The 17,957-nt window shown below is 38.6% G+C and overlaps 1 protein-coding gene across 8 annotated transcripts in view; it reads right to left on the bottom strand.

Moving 5' to 3' along the window:
- The window catches only part of Birc6 (baculoviral IAP repeat containing 6), a 212,639-nt gene extending 195,323 nt beyond the window's left edge, over positions 1 to 17,316 (bottom strand). For 4 of the 8 annotated variants that reach the window (XM_076833783.1, XM_076833785.1, XM_076833784.1 and 1 more), the window contains exon 1: positions 16,992 to 17,271. In XM_076833783.1, the coding sequence (XP_076689898.1) occupies positions 16,992 to 17,232 (241 nt within the window). In that variant the 5' untranslated portion in view covers positions 17,233 to 17,271. Of the gene's footprint in view, positions 1 to 16,991 lie in introns of all 8 variants that reach the window. The other 4 variants (XM_076833780.1, XM_076833781.1, XM_076833782.1 and 1 more) reach the window with 2 other exon arrangements.
- Between the last annotated feature and the right edge of the window lie 641 nt (positions 17,317 to 17,957).

Genomic DNA, 17,957 nt, shown 5'->3' with positions numbered 1-17,957 from the left:
TTAACTGTTGGATTTTAGAAGTTCTCTATATATTCTGCATGTCGATCGCTTTACAAATATTTTCTCCCATTTTAAGTATTGCTTTTGTACTGTTGATAGTGTAACTTCTGATTCACAAGATTTTTAAGTTTCATTAAGTTCGATTTATTCATTTTCTTATGCAGTCTATGGTTCTGATACCATATTTTTAAAAAAAATCACTATCAAATATAATGTCATCAAGCTTTTCCCTATGGTGTTTTGTTTTGTTTTGTTTGTTATTGTTTGGTGGTTTCTGGTACTGGGGATTGAACTCAGGAGTGCTCTATCACAGATCTACATATGCAGCCTTTATTTTTCGTTTTTTGAGGTTAAATTACTCAAGTTAGTCTTAAATTTGCATCCTCTTGCCATAACCTCTGGAGTCTCTGAGATTACAAGTGTGCATCAACACGCCCAGCTTCTCCTACTTTTTTCTTATAATTTTAGAATTGCATCTCTTACTGGGTTCCCAGTACCAAAAAATTATATAAAAACGTAAAAAGCTCAAATGTTAACCCTGGCCACCTCTATGTAATAAAATAATAAGTGATTCCTCTTTTCCTTAGTCTATTTGACATGCTATAAATTATGTGACTTTTTTTTAAACATCTATTTTTTTAGTTGTAGTTGGACACAATACTCTTATTTTGTTTATTTATTTTTATATGGTGCTAAGGATCAAACCCAGGGCCTCACACGTTAGGCAAGTCCTCCACCGCTGAGCCACAACCCCAGCCCCAATTATGTAAACTTTAGAATCGAAAATATGGAAAGAGTTTGTTTTCAAAAATTAACTACAAGGGCTGGAGTTGTGACTCACAGGTAGAGCACTCGCCTAACATGTGTGAGGCACTGGGTTCGATCCTCAGCACCAGATAAAAGCAAAATAAAGATATTGTGTCCACTTATAACTAAAAAATAAATGTGTTAAAAAAATTAGCTACGAACTGGAAGGGGACAAAGGGAGAGGTAGGGGCTTGGGGGCAGGAAAGAAAGTGGCATGCGATGGACATCATTACCCTAGGTACATGTATGACTGCACACATGGACACTATAATCGTGTCCAACAAGAGAAATGAAGTTGCGCTGCATTTGTGTACAATGGATCAAAATGCATTCTAATGTCATATATACCTAATTAGAATAAGTGAATTTAGTTTTAAAAAATTAGCTACAAGCTGGGTGTAGTGTCACATGCCTGTAATACCAGCAGTTCAGGAGGCTGAGACAGGAGGTTCGTGAGTTCAAAGCCAGCCTCAACAACTCAGCAAAACCCTGTCTCTAAATTTAAAAACTGGGGATGTGGCTCTGTGGTTGAGTGCCCGGGGTTCAATCCCTGGTACCCCAAAAAAAAAAGGAAAAAGAAGGTGTAAAATCAAATGGTAGGTTCTCAAAAAGCTCTTAAGATATAATTTTTTAAATAAAACCATTGAATACGAAAAAAGTTTGTTAGTTAAAACTCCAGCATTAAAAAACGAAGTAGTGGGCTGGGGATGTGGCTCAAGCGGTAGCGCGCTCGCCTGGCGTGCGTGCGGCCCGGGTTCGATCCTCAGCACCACATACAAACAAAGATGTTGTGTCCGCCGAGAACTAAAAAATAAATATTTTAAAAAAATTCAAAAAAAAAAAACCGAAGTAGTGGGGTTGTAGCTCAGTGGTACAGCGCTTGCCTAGCACGTTTGAGGCACTGGGTTTGATCATAAGCACCACATAAAAATAATTATTTAGAAGTATTGTATCCATCTACAACTAAACAAAAAAAAATATTTTTAAAAAGAAAGTATTATTGTAAAACAAAACTTGATACACAACAAAGTCTGTAAAAGTACAATGGTGGGACCATGAAGAAAAGATAACAATGATAAAATATAATGCAGGGATAGTATTGTTCTAGGCCAGAGAACCAAAACCTACCAAAGCATAGAAAAGGACCTTCAAAAGATACAAAATTATTCTAAGAGTTCCACATTCCAATTCTCTTTATTCACTTTAACCAAAACTGCCACCAGACTCTCTTATTTTATTATAACCTTAAATATGTGATATCAATTAAGAAAGTTTTGAAAGCAATCATCACTGAAAAATGTTCATAGATGGTACTCATCTCTAAAGACCTAGTATCCCCTGCAAGACACTACAGTGTCTTTTTCAGATATCCAATCTGTCAGTTATATTTCTCAACAACTTAGGACAAACAGGTTATAATCTTCCTTCACAATGCTGATCTGGCTAAAGTAAACTTTGGGGTTTAACTTCCCTATCTGATGCTGCTCAAAGAACCCTTAACTGTCTGTAAATAAATAGTTATTGTTGCATAAAGTTACCAATATGAGAAAGTAACTCAGCTATATCAATACAATTCTACAATTTGTAGTGTGTGTTTATCTGAATTCTCATTTACAGTTCATATTTAAAAATACTCTTTTCTGTTAAACATAGATAACATATATCTCCAGAATAATCATCACAGAGACTCATCATTCCTCACATACCCTATATTTTAAGTCATCCCTACTCAAATTCCACCCAAAATATGATGAAAATCCATCCAGCTGTTTGTGCCTACTCTAGTAACAGGCCAGCGGAAAGTTCCTCTGATTATTATCTGCACTGCTGCTAACACCCATCATTTAGATCTTTATTCAAATGCCACCCTAACTAGCACAAATTTAAAGACCTCTCAGACTCCCTAACAGCACAAACTTAACAAGCCATTCTTATACCAGCTTTAACATTCCTATGGCATTTATCACCACCTGACATTATAGTGTGGGTATAACAGAGCTCTTCCCACTAAACCATGAGTTCCAGAAAAGCAAGTAGTTATCACCAGTACTTCATACACAATAAATTTTTCAAAAAAATCAACCACTTCATACGGTTTTGAAGAACTTTTTACTATATTAAGGTAGAGTGTGAGAAATGCAATACTCTAAGTTTTTTTAATTTTTTTTTTTTAGTTGTAGATGGACACAATACCTTTATTTTATTTATTTATTTTTATGTGGTGCTGAGGATCAAACCAAGTGCATCACACATACAAGGCAGGTGCTCTACCGCTGAGCTACAGCCCCAGCCCCAGCCCTATTAGTTTGTTTTTACATAAAAACAAAAACATTTCTAGGCATAAAATAGCTGACCTGTTGACACAGATAGCCCACATCCCTGTCCTCCTATTCCCTTTCTTCTCTCCTTCCACATCCTCCAGTGTGAAGTCATTCTCCTTGACTACAGTGGCATTTTAATGAAAAAGTATCAGAGGACTTAGCTCAAAAGACCAAAAATTACAGGAAAAAAAAAAATGTTAAAAATACAAAGCAACAGAAACTTAGCCTTTGATATGTCCCTGCTACTCACAGACATATTTAAATATATACTCACTAAATACAACTTTAAGAACAGTAAGATAGGTTGTATTAGCAAAAGAATTTGAGAATATTTCAAGACTAAATAGAATATTATAAAAATCAAATAAAAACTTTCTCATTTATCCCACACATACAAAATAAGCTTCTTTATCTATGGTACTTATGTTCAAAGTCTGAACCCCTAAATCCAACTGCACATTAGAACCAGCTGGCATGCTTTCTCAGGCAAGAGGGCGGGCATGCCTAGACTCCACTCCAGACCACTTAAGTCAGAATACTGGAGCCCAAACAGAGTATTTTTTAAAAGCTCCCCTGATGATTCTCATGAACAAGCAAGACTGAGAACCACTGCCCTGTGCCATATCCCTTATCTTACTTCTCTCTCCTACTTCATAAATCAAAGTACAATAACAAATCATGAAGATTAAATTACCAGTGCCCACAATAAATCTCAAAAACACTCGCATATTCCTCATTGTAATATTTATATCATTTCCTCCCCAAAGTAAGCATGTCTACTTCTAACATACATCCCTGATTTAACACACTCAAACTGAATAATGACTTTTTAGGAGCACTATTTTATAGACTGTTTTATATATCAACTGTTTCATTCTTTTTAGTTGTACCTCCATACAGTATAGAAACGAGTATACATTTCCATACTTCTTTTTGTAATTTGTACCTTTATTATCTCGTCCATACCACAGAAGTTCATCTGTACTTTTGTGTACCCCTTATATTAAAGTGCTAAAGTTTAGGCTGGGGTTGTGGCTCAGTGGTAGAGTGCTTGCCTCAGATGTGTGAGGTCCTGGGTTCGATCCTCAGTACCACATAAAAATAAATAAATAAAAGTTATTGTGTGCAACTACAAAAAATATTTTAAAAAATAAAAAATGAATAAAAATAAAGATATTATGTCCATCTATAACTAAAAAAATAAAGTGCTAAAGTTTATAAAGGGTTTCTACATTTATTATGTAATCAGATATATATCTGGGAAAATATTATTGGTCCATTTTAATGATGGTAGCTCAGATGTGTCTTGCCAAAGGTACCCTCTTCATAATTACTATTTTTGTTATATCAACAGATTGAGGAAGAAATTTCAAATTCATCATATTATCCTCACCTTAAAAACACATGTTGAACAGAACTATATAATTTAAAACACCAATACAAAAAAATAACATTTACTGATTTATTATGATAGGTCAAGCAGTATTTTACAAATCAGTGCATTTAACTTTGCCAATAATTCAATAAGTAATTATGAGGGCTGGGGATGTGGCTCAAGCAGTGGCGTGCTCACCTGGTATGCGTGGTATGCGTGCGGCCCAGGTTCGATCCTCAGCACCACATACAAAGATGTTGTGTCCTTAATACCAATACTTTTCAAGTTATTTCAGGAAATAGAAAAAGAGGGAGCTCTTCCAAATTCATTTTATGAGGCCAACATCACCCTGATTCCGAAACCAAAGACACCTCAAAGAAAGAAAACTACAGACCAATATCTCTAATGAACCTAGATGCAAAAATCCTCAATAAAATTCTGGCGAATCGGATACAAAAACATATCAAAAAAATTGTGCACCATGATCAAGTAGGATTCATCCCTGGGATGCAAGGATGGTTCAATATACGGAAATCAATAAATGTTATTCACCACATCAATAGACTTAAAGATAAGAACCATATGATCATCTCGATAGACGCAGAAAAAGCATTCAACAAAGTACAGCATCCCTTTATGTTCAAAACATTAGAAAAACTAGGGATAACAGGAACTTACCTCAACATTGTAAAAGCTATCTATGCTAAGCCTCAGGCTAGCATCATTCTGAATGGAGAAAAATTAAAGGCATTCCCTCTAAAATCTGGAACAAGACAGGGATGCCCTCTATCACCACTTCTATTCAATATAGTTCTCGAAACACTGGCCAGAGCAATTAGACAGACGAAAGAAATTAAAGGCATAAAAATAGGAAAAGAAGAACTTAAATTATCACTATTTGCGGAAGACATGATTCTATACCTAGAAGACCCAAAAGGGTCTACAAAAAAACTACTAGAACTAATAAATGAATTCAGCAAAAGTGGTAGGATATAAAATCAACGCGCATAAATCAAAGGCATTTCTGTATATCAGCGACAAAACTTCTGAAACGGAAATGAGGAAAAACATTCCATTCACGATATCCTCAAAAAAAATAAAATACTTGGGAATCAACCTAACAAAAGAAGTGAAAGATTTATACAATGAAAACTACAGAACCCTAAAGAGAGAAATAGAAGAAGATCTTAGAAGATGGAAAAATATACCCTGTTCATGGATAGGCAAAACTAACATCATCAAAATGGCGATATTACCAAAAGTTCTCTATAGGTTTAATGCAATGCCAATCAAAATCCCAACGGTATTTCTTGTAGAAATAGATAAAGCAATCATAAAAATTCATATGGAAAAATAAAAGACCCAGAATAGCAAAAGCAACTCTAAGCAGGAAGTGTGAATCAGGCGGTATAGCGATACCAGATTTCAAACTATATTACAGAGCAATAGTAACAAAAACAGCATGGTACTGGTACCAAAACAGGCGGGTGGACCAATGGTACAGAATAGAGGACACAGAGGCTAATCCACAAAGTTACAACTATCTTATATTTGATAAAGGGGCTAAAAGTATGCAATGGAGGAAGGATAGCATCTTCAACAAATGGTGCTGGGAAAATTGGAAATCCATATGCAACAAAATGAAATTGAATCCCCTCCTCTCGCCATCCACAAAAGTTAACTCAAAATGGATCAAGGAGCTTGATATCAAATCAGAGACTCTGCGTCTGATAGAAGAAAAAGTTGGCTCCGATCTACATATTGTGGGGTCGGGCTCCAAATTCCTTAATAGGACACCCATAGCACAAGAGTTAATAACAAGAATCAACAAATGGGACTTACTTAAACTAAAAAGTTTTTTCTCAGCAAGAGAAACAATAAGAGAGGTAAATAGGGAGCCTACATCATGGGAACAAATTTTTACTCCTCACATTTCAGATAGAGCCCTAATATCCAGAGTATACAAAGAACTCAAAAAATTAGACAATAAGATAACAAATAACCCAATCAACATTTGGGCCAAGGACCTGAACAGACACTTCTCAGAGGAGGACATACAATCAATCAACAAGTACATGAAAAAATGCTCACCATCAGAGAAATGCAAATCAAAACCACCCTAAGATACCATCTCACTCCAGTAAGATTGACAGCCATTCTGAAGTCAAACAACAACAAGTGCTGGCAAGGATGTGGGGAAAAGGGTACTCTTGTACATTGCTGCTGGGACTGCAAATTGGTGCAGCCAATTTGGAAAGCAGTTTGGAGATTCCTGGGAAAGCTGGGAATGGAACCACCGTTTGCCCTTCTCGGACTATTCCCTGAAGACCTTAAAAGAGCGTACTACAGGGATACTGCCACATCGATGTTCATAGCAGCACAATTCACAATAGCTAGACTGTGGAACCAACCCAGATGCCCTTCAATAGATGAATGGATAAAAAAATATGTGGCATTTATACACCATGGAGTATTACACAGCACTAAAAAATGACAAAAATCATGGAATTTGCAGGGAAATGGATGGCACTAGAGCAGATTATGCTAAGTGAAGCTAGCCAATCCCTAAAAAGCAAATGCCAAATGTCTTCTTTGATATAATGAGAGCAACTAAGAACAGAGCAGGGAGAAAGAGCAGGAGGAAAAGATTAACATTTAACAGAGACATGAGGTGGGAGGGAAAGGGAGAGAAAAGGGAAATTGCATGGAAATGAAGGAGACCCTCATTGTTATACAAAATTACATATAAGAGGCTGTGAGGGGAATGGGAAAAAAAACAAGGAGAGAAATGAATTACAGTAGATGGGGTAGAGAGAGAAGATGGGAGGGGAGGGAAGGGGGGATAGTAGAGGATAGGAAAGGTAGCAGAATACAACAGTTACTAATAGGGCATTATGTAAAATTGTGGATGTGTAACCGATGTGATTCTGCAATCTGTATTTGGGGTAAAAATGGGAGTTCATAACCCACTTGAATCTAATGTATGAAATATGATATGTCAAGAGCTTTGTAATGTTTTGAACAACCAATAAAAAAAAGGAAAAAAAAAAAAAGATGTTGTGTCCGCCGAAAACTAGAAAATAAATATTAAAGATTCTCTCTCTCAAAAATAAATAAATAAATAAATCTTCTCTGTTTTTTTTTTTAAAGTAATTATGAAACACACAGAAAGGATAAGCATGTTGACTGAAGTCACAGCTAGTAAGAGATGAAAAAGCAAATGGAAGTGAGCAAGGCAGTTCCTATCTGATATACGTAGAGCGACTCAAATGCTCTGGTTCCAGAGCCAACATCCTGAACAGCTAACTAGACTAGGCTTTCTCTCTAGTGCCTATGCCTTCCAAATTTTCAAGCTTCAACTGCTAAGGGTCTTCTGGACCCTCTCTACTTGGATGAACTTCAAAATACCTCAAAATTAACACAACCGAAAAATGTATTTGCATCTTACTTCAAGCTTTCTCCAACAAAAGCTAGTCACCATATTTTCTTGTACTACCTATCTGGATTAATAAACATCATCCATCCAGTAATGCAAAGAAGAATCCTAAGGATAATTTTCACCTTGCCAATTTCTCTCATTCTTCATGTTAACCAAATTATATTGTTTTTCCTTCTCAAACTGTTTTACATGATGTTCTCATCACTTCCCACAAACAGATATTAGCTTCATATCTTTCTAAATACAACTCTAATCATATCATAACCTACAATGGCTCCCTACTACTAATATCAAGTCCAAACTTCTTAAAAAAAAAAAAAAAAAGTGCTCTTATCCTTGCCTATAATTCTGCTTGGAACTTAACCATTCCCACATACACAATAAATGTCAACATCTTCAAAATACTTCTCTCTGTTCTTGAATTAATGATGTTTTTGAAGACCAGCGTGTCTGTTCACAAGGAAGTACCTAAATTTTCCTTCCTAGTATTTCCACCTTTCAAAACTGATTAAAAAGGCTGCCTTCTTTGAGAAGCTTTTCCAATTTCCCTTAGGTTGAAGAAACTCCCTCTGTATTCACAATTCCCTGCTCCATATTTACATGACATTCTACATATCTATGCTACAGCACTTATGAAATTATGCTAAAATGGTTTACTAAAAGCATGTAGCATGCATTCAAAGACAAAAATATTACCTTAGTTATTTTGTATTCACTGTGCCCAGCATATGTTCAATAAATGCCTGAGTTAACATCAGCCATCAATTCTTTACTTCACCTTACATTTTTAATAATTCAAGTCCAGGGCTAGGGTTGTGGCTTAGTGGTAGAGCGCTTGCCTAACACATGTGAGGCACTGGGTCTAATTATCAGCACTACATAAAAATAGATAAATAAAGGGGGAAAAAATGTGGTCTAATGTTTTAAATAATAACAATAAATCAGGTCCAAAATAAATTAAGATATAGTTTATAACTCTCTTGGATACAAAAATTATTGCTCTTATGTCTACTACAATTCAGTCACATTGCCATACATATGGAAAACTAAGAAAAAATTGCGTGTGCCTAGAGCTGTGGCTCAGTGGTAGAGCGCTTGCCTAGCAATCTGAGACACTGGGTTCAATCCTCAGCACCATTTAAAAATTAAAGAAATAAAGACATTGTGTACATCCGCAACTAAATAAATCAATAAATAAATAAAAAGGAGAATATGCCAGGCACAGTATCATGTACCATCAATCCCAAATATTCAGGAGGCTGAAGTAAGAGGATCATAATTTAGCAAGACTCTGTCTAAAAATAAAAAATAAAAAGGGTTGGGGGCGGGTGTGCTGGGGTTGTGGCTCAGTGGTAGAGTGCCTGCCTAGCACATGTAAGGTACTGGGTTCAATCCTCATCAGCACCATATAAGTAAAAAAAAGTTTAGGGGGAAAGTAAGAGGGTCCGGAGGGTACAGAGGATGTAGTTCAGTAGTGGAATACCCAAATTCAATAACCAGTAAAGCAAAAGAAAAAGAAAACAGGGGTAGGGAAGAGGGGCTGAGAATGTAGCTGAGAACAACCCTCCTGGGTTTAATCCCCAGTGTTACTCTGTAAGGGGAGGGAGTGAGGGTTATGGCTTAATTGAGCCTTGGCTGCCAGGTTTCAAGGTCTCTCATACTGCCACATACTAAAACAAAGATTAGAATAAATTCTTTGTCAGAGTAAAACCACCTTACAGCATTCAACAGTTAGGATAAGTCTGAGTGGTAAAAGTAAAAACCTAAATAAAAATATATGCTCTTTAAAACACAAGCAAAACATTAAAAGGAGATCTTAGCATAATGCAAATTTACTATAACTAACTAGAGAAAAGTGCTTTGTTAACAAAACAGCAAACCTCTGACATTAACTAATTCATCACTTAATATCACCAAAGTCAGGTGACTGAAACAGAGCCTAACTGCTTAGACCAAAGAGAGATTCTGCTGATTTAATGCTTTATAAAAGAACTGGATGCATCCAAAAGATAACTATCTTCTAGGGTTATTAGAAATCCCAAATTCAAGCCATATTTATTATCTCTCAAAGAAAAATTGATAAAAAGGTTGCATGCACCGAGTTAGTATGCAGGAAATAGAAAAAGGTTTGAATCACTTAAAAATTTCCATTACTGGGAAATACTGCATTTTTTTCTAAAAATTTATTTCTTGAGGACCATGCAGGCTCCAGCATTTCTTGGAATAGGCAGCTATGGGTTTCAAGTCTGCTCAAGAGACAGGACAATCACAAGTTCAAGACCAGTCTCAGCAATTTAGTGAGGCCCCAAGCAACTTAGCAAGACTCCATCTCAAAATAAAAAGTCCTGGAGATGTGGCTCAGTGGTAAAGTACCTCTGGATTCAAGTCCCAGTATGACAAATAAACAATTTTTTAAAAAAAGAAGTTTCTAAATAAAGGGGGGGGGGGAATGCACCAAATTGAAACTTCATTGAAGCTGGAGTAGAATATAAAGATCTTTTTTCTTATTTATTACAATTTTATAATTTTCTCTAATCAAAGTCAATATATACCTAGGAAAAAGGGAAAGGGAGATAATCTAAAAGAAACACAATGTTTGTCTAAAAATGCTGAGCAGCTTTTTTCCTTTTCCACTGCAACACTGGCCTGGAATCCACTTCAGAAACTAATTACACATGTCTTCCTCCTACAATATATACACTATCCACTGATTACTATCCACACACATATCTTCATTTACTTATGTATATGTACTATATGAACAATGTATATATACACAGAGAACTAGTAATATCTTAAATTTATTCTATTTAGCCAAACCTATATATACAAAGATATTTATCCAAACTTAGATTACATTTGTTACCAACATTCATATTCCCACCCATACTTGAATGATATTTATCTATCCTCTGTATATAAACATAAATGAGTAAACTTTTTTTAAACAATCTTGTAGAGCATTACAATATTTTTTTTTTAAAGAGGGAGAGTGGGGGGGGAGAGAGAGAGAGAGAGAGAGAATTTACTTTTAATATTTATTCGTTTTTAGTTCTCAGCAGACACAATATCTTTGTTTGTATGTGGTGCTGAGGATCGAACCCGGGCCGCACGCATGCCAGGCGAGCACACTACCGCTTGAGCCATATCCCCAGCCCAGAGCATTACAATATTAAGCATCCAAGAGACATAAGAGAACTGGCATTTGCTGAGTAGCTACTATGTATTTGCCACCAACTTTTAGGTACTTTTAACATGTTTGACCACCTAATCTTCACAACTACCCTATTAAATATTAATTTTAATTCACAAATGAGGAAGCTGGGGTTCAGGAAGTTTAAGAAAGCTAGCTAAAACTTAGGATCACCTAACACATAAAGCCCATGCAGTCTCTACATATCCACAAAAAAACATATTAAAAAACATAAAGTCGGGCATGGTGACATATGACACACAACTATAACCCCAGCAGCTCAGGAGGCTCAGTCAGGAGGTTTTTGAGTTCAAAGCCAGCCCCAGCAACCTAGCAAGGTCCTAAGCAACTCAGAGATAGACCCTATCTATCTCTAAATAAAATGCTAAAAAGGGCAGGGGATTGGCTCAGTGTTAATCCCCAGTATCAAAAAAATAAATAAAAAATAAAATAAACAATACAAAATGTACTATGATGGTTGGGCACAGTGGCACACACCTGTAATCCCCACAAGATGCTGAGGCAGGATGATCACAAGTTTGAGGCCAGCTTCAGCAACCTAATGAGGCCCTAAGCAACAATGCATCTCAAAATAAAAACATTAAAAGGGCTAGGGATGTGGTTCAGTGGTAAAGCACCCCTGGATTCAATCCCCAGTACCTGGGGAGGGGAGGTGCTCGGGGAGAGTACAATGCTGGGGGAGTGTGCTATTATAAGGAGTAAGAGAAAACACCACCAAGAATAATTAAATAAGACAATACCTTAATAATACCTATTCTTTTTTTTTTTTTTTTTAGTTATAAATACCTAGCCTTAGATGGGCTAGGCAAGTGCTCTACCACTGAGCTACGATCCCAGCCCCAAAGCCTTATTCTTACAACAAAGAAAACTAGATTGGTTCTGCAGGAGATAGGAAAGTAGCAGGTTATGTTCAAAAGACTTTACAAAGAATATGAAAAGGCCTCAAGAAAAAAAGCAAGGTATTTACTAAGAATTACAAGTAAATACAAGGAAACTGTTTTGTATATTTGGTAAATATACTGCTCTATAAGCATTTTACAGGCATTAGTATTTAATTTTCAAAATACAACCGGGCTGGGGATGTGGCTCAGTGATAGAACATCTGCCTGGCATGCTCAAGGCTCTGGGTTTGATTCCCAGCACTGAAAAAATAAATGAATAAAAATTAGTACAATTATCATTCCCATTTTCAAATGGGGAAACTGAAACAAATGTTAAATAATTTAGTCAAGGTTACACTGTTACTAAACTAAAACAAAAACCATAATTTTAACTTAAGCCAACTGTCTGGAGAGCCAAGCTACTTCTTATCACGCTGAACTGCATGAACTGGCAACAGCAAGAGAAGGGGGCAAATCTAGGTATGTAAACAGCATGGTCAAGTGGTAAATAAACTTTTTTATTTTTAAAACCCAATTTAGCAAATAAACATAAAAAGGAGGCAAATGAGCATATAAAAAGATGTTCAACCTTGTATGGCATTAGAGAATCTCAAATTAAAACAGATACCTCTAAACACCTGTCAGATTCTGACCAAAATCCAGTGTTTAGAGCTATCTGTTTTAATTTGCTAATAGTGATTCACAAGATTTTTTAATTTTCATTAAGTTCAATTTGTTCATTTTCTTATGCCACCCAGGATCTCATTTGTTGCTGGTGAGAACATAAAATGGTATAGCCACTCAGGAGGACAGTTTGGCAGTTTCTTGGACAAGCAAGCATATTCTTACTGTATATGATTCTCCATCAACCAAACACTTTAATTGAAAAAATTATTTGAAAAGTTGCATACTACTCTATTATCAGTAAAACTCTATGTATATTGTTACCCCCTATTTATCCCCTTACAAAGATGTCTTTTCCTGTGGTAGAAAGGGAGGAGGTAGTTCACTGCCTACCCACATGAAGTACTGCACACAGATATTTACAGCAGCTTTATTTATAATTGCTAACACTTAGAAGCTAGCAAGAAGTACTTCCAAACAGGAATGGGTAAACAAACTATGGTATATCCACATAATGGAATATTATTCAGTCTTTACAACACCTATGTAAAATATGGAGTTTGGGTGATAATTTTTTAATGTAGGTTTATCTACTGTAACAACTATACCACTGTGGTATCCCCTGTTCATAGTAGGGAAGGTTGTGAAGGTGTAGGGCCAGAGGATACATGGAACTCTGCAATTTCTGCTCAATTTTGCTGTGAACCTAAAAACTGTTCTAAAAAATAGAGTCTATTTTTTTAAAAGTCAGGGAATGTCTTTATTTGGCAATTAGTATATAAGGAAGCATCTATTCAAAGCACTTATTAGTATACATACATGCTTCAAATCAAAAATATTTGAGTGAGCCAAGCACAATGGTGCATACCTGTAACAGCTCAGGAGGCTGAGGCAGGAGGATTGCTAGTTTAAAGCCAACCTCAGCAACTTAGCAAGGCCCTGAGCAACTCAGCGAGATCCTGTCTCAAAATAAAAAAGGAAAAAGGGCTGTGTATGTAACTCAGAAGCTAAGCACCCCTGGGTTAAATCCCCAGTACCCCCCACCCAAAAATATATAGAGATATTTGAATATTTTGTAAGAAGCATCCTGTAGAGGAAATTATAAACAAGCAGACAAGATACCTACTATGAGATTTTTATAATTGCTGAAATATGAGAAACAAATCTACAAAAAAGCAAAATAAAATGAAACTTGAATATTCAAAACAACAGAAACAGCGCGCAGCCAAATTACTAAAATGGACATTAACAGAACAATATGTACTTAGGGGTTCCTTGCTGGCCGAAGGGTTCAGGAAGTTAAAATATGCTCTGAGCCACAAAAAAAATGAGTAAGATTTGTCTGATTGGAGAGAACTGATGCATTCCAACAAAGAGCAAAAGTAATATAGTGGGGAGTAGGTGGGGAGTTAAATGGACCAGTTTCACAAAACAAATCAGAGATAAAGAGAATCAAACAGGCCAAACTATGGAGGTCACTGAATATCCCCGGCCCAGGAACCAGCTCAGGTCATCAAAAACCTTAACTCTTAAAACACTAACAAATCTTGCCTAACCTACATATATCTTGACAGCTCTTAATGTAGTGAAAATGTGTTTATAAAACAATCATTTGAAGACCTATTCTAGATATAAAAAAAAAAAAATCTTTACCACCAATCTGAATACATATACATACAAGCCCTGTTCCAATGTTTCAATTTCCAACTTACACTAGCAGGCTACCTATAAACCTATAAGCTAAACCCTGTGCATCCATAAGGCATGATATTCTATCACCTAATAAACTTCATATGGTTGGTTACCCCACTCTTTATCCCCTTACACAAAGATGTCTTTCTCTGGGGTAGAAGAGAAGGTGGCTCACTGCCCATGAACTGAAAAGAGGGGTTATGTTAGAACCATGGTGGACTACTGGAACCTTATCCTTATTCTATTTTTAGGACTGTCACCCTCTATTAACCATTAAAAACGAATTAAGTAAATACCTACATATTCCAGGTTAAAAACAAAATGCATCATTCCCTTCCCAATGGTCTAAATACATTAGAGACACAGACTCTACATAACCTCTGGTAATTAATAATAATAAACTTTAGTTCTCATATGTAAAATGTTTCAACTTATTCCATTGTTACTTTTCAACTTTTGTCCTGCAATCCTTTTGTTCTATTAGCCATTAAACTCCTCTATATACTCAATCCTCATGCATGGGCATCTGCAGCTGCATCACATCCCATACTTTTCTTATTAACAAATGGCACAATATATCCCAACTAAGTTATTACAAATCAGTGCTGGTTTATGCATATATCTTTATATTTACATTGTACACCTAAAACCCTCCTCTTTAACAATCTACCCCTCCAGTGGTTATTTTCTTCCCTTCCATTTTCAGGCATATAAATATACAACCATTTTAAGAAATCCTGCCACACATTATTTTTCTCGAACATGGCCTCCAGACACATACACACACACACACCACACAAAAATGAAACTCCTCCTACCCAAAATACTTCAATACTTTTATTATTCTGACTTTCTGTAGAAATTTTAGCATGTATATACTATAATATCATTTACTCAGAGCTAAAGAATCATGAAAAATAATATCAGATACGAGACATGTATGAAAATGATAAAACCAAATTAGGGATATTTATGGAGGAGGGAGAGTTACATGGAAAGAAATCCAGGAGGGACACAAAGGAAGATTCTACTTTATTTCCAATTTTTTACTTCTGATGGTGAGTTGGAGATATGTGGTTGTTCACTGTTAATTACTCTCTATTCCTCTTCATTTCTGAAATATTTTCAATGAATTTTTTAAAAGGAAGATACCCAATTACTAATGAGCATCTCCCTCACAGTGACAAGCTGTTATACCCAAATTGCAGTAATTGATTGGTGCTACATCTGGGACCCTTTCTGTCATTTACCTAAACCAAGAAAAGAAAAAATTACAAGTCTATGATCCAAAACTTTCACTTAAACATATCTCTTAGATACATATATCTGGTTTACATTCTGTAACTATACACAAACTAGTTCTTTCCCAAGTGACACATGAACAGAAATCTCTATTTTCACCTCTGTATTCATAAATTGCCAATTACTCTTTTAAATCCCTTATTACACAGTAACTTTTCCTTATTTGTCTATGTTAAAATACAAGTGAACTGAGAGATCACATAACTACCTCCACTGGCTAAATACTACTGCATACATTATCTCTCTATGCATGGGTCTAACTCACTCATACAATAATTTTTCAATTTAACCTATGAGATCTAAATTAAGCTACTCGTCATTTAACTACAAATGGAATGTCACCTCAGCCAAATGTTAACTTAGCCAGGGCAATTCCAAAACACTCTAGTCTGTCCTCTAAGAGTTCAACCTCATGCATTCCAAAAGTCCTATCCCTAGACCAACGTCTACACCACCCAGAAGTACTGTCTGTCCTCCAATGGGAGACTCAGACAAACGTCCAAATCCCAATTTTTTGGCTAACTGTGATAAAACAAGTTGAGAGGGAGTTAAGTATCACCTAATTACAAACCGAAAGGAACCGGTACTTCATACACCCCAGATCCTAAACTTCTAGGTACTGGAGCCTAGCAGAAGTTGAAAGCCCAGAGCTAGAGAACTGGGTCTATTCTAGCTGTCTTGCCAGACTGAGACTAGTCTACTGAACAGTTCAGGCAGCTGGCCCGCCTACTTCCCTCCCCGCCCCCACCCTTGGCCCGCCCCACCCCCACCCCAGGCGCGAAGCCCGCTGTAAGTCCCCGCACCTGCGAGACCCAAGAACAGCCGGCTGGCCACTTCTCTCCAGGAACTCTGGGCTCGGAAGCCGGTTCGGACGCTTCGCGCCCCTTGCCTCCGGCCACCAACCTCTCCTGCCGGGATCAACTCTTTGAGCCTTTCGCTCTCTCATCTAGCAGAGCGCAGTCCCGACACCTTCTCCACCACCCAGGTGGGGGGCTTGCCTTCTCCAGCGCCGAGCTTCGAGGCCTCTATCTCCACTTCCAGAGGACCAAGCCAGACCTGACGCTCACGGCCCTAAAGGCAACTCCCACCATTCCCCGACTCGCCGGTCTTTCCTTCCCAGCTGCTGCCGCCGAAGCAGCCAAGCCCTAAGGTCCTCTTCCGTCAGCTTTCGGGCCTCCCTTCACAACCTGGCCCGAGCCCCTAGCCCTGCCCTCCCGCAACCCCGCTTCCCTTCAAAGGCCGAGCTTCGGGGCTGGGCGGCTTCCCTGCCCGGCATCCGCCCGCCCGGCTCCTCCCGCAGCCGACACAACCCCCGCCCGGCTTGCGGCACACTCACCGCTGAGCGCTGAGGCCTGCAGGGTGGCCCCCGAGGTGCCGTCGATGACTTTGATGGTCCCGCGGCTGGTGACGGCCAGGATGGCGTTGAGCGCTGGGTGGTAGGAGAGACTGTGCAGCCCGTCGGCGTCGCAGCGCATGCAGCCGTCCCGCAGCACCAGCCACTCCGAGACCCCGGCCGCTCCCGCCCCCGCCGCCGAAGAGCAGCCCGGGCCCGAGGCCGCCGCAGCCGCAGCCGCCATCTTCCGGCCTGCGCTCAGCACAATCACACTGGGAAGCGGCTCAGTGACAGTCCCGGGAGGTGCAGCACCACCGCCAGTCACCATCCGGGGCCAGGGGGCAAGCGGAGCGCGTTAGCCGGAAGTGAAGTCAGGCGCCCGCACGCACGCGGAACGTCGGCCGCCCGGCCGGAGGGGCCAAAGTCGAAGAGAGGCTGGCGGGGGAGGGGAGAAGGAGTGATAGGGGCGGGGCTCGGGGCGGGGCGGGGGAGGCCGGCGGGCGGAGCATGCGCGGGAGGTTCCACGCGTGCCACGCGCCGCTGGCCAGGCCAGCTCCGTGTCCGCAACGTCCCAGTTTCTTCCTGTGCACCCGGGGAGTGGCCTCTCAACACGCCTGGCTTGGTGTATTTCCGCTAAGCGGGGACCCCCGGCCGGTGCGACCTGTCTGGTACACCCTGAGGCCTTTCGCAGCGATTCCAGCTGTTTCGGACCGTTCTTAGTTGGCGTGGTGTAACTGTTCGGCGGTGTCACAAGCAGACCTTGGTCTGGACTGGGCTCTAGTCTTAGAATGAACCCTCTGTGAAGCCTGTAGTTTGGAATTTGAAGGAACCGAATGACCCTCCAAACCCGTACCCTTTACGTTTGTGTTCCCTATTTCCAAATCTTTATTGAACAGAAATACCAGATGTGAGGTGCTGGAAGCATACAGTGAAACTTAGTTTCTCTTTCATTTCAGATAACTTAAGCTA

This window comes from Callospermophilus lateralis, chromosome 14, assembly GCF_048772815.1.
Source record: "Callospermophilus lateralis isolate mCalLat2 chromosome 14, mCalLat2.hap1, whole genome shotgun sequence".
NCBI lineage: Eukaryota > Metazoa > Chordata > Mammalia > Rodentia > Sciuridae > Callospermophilus > Callospermophilus lateralis.
The sequence above is the reverse complement of the archived record's forward strand: the minus strand, read 5'-3'. Positions and strand labels throughout refer to the sequence as shown.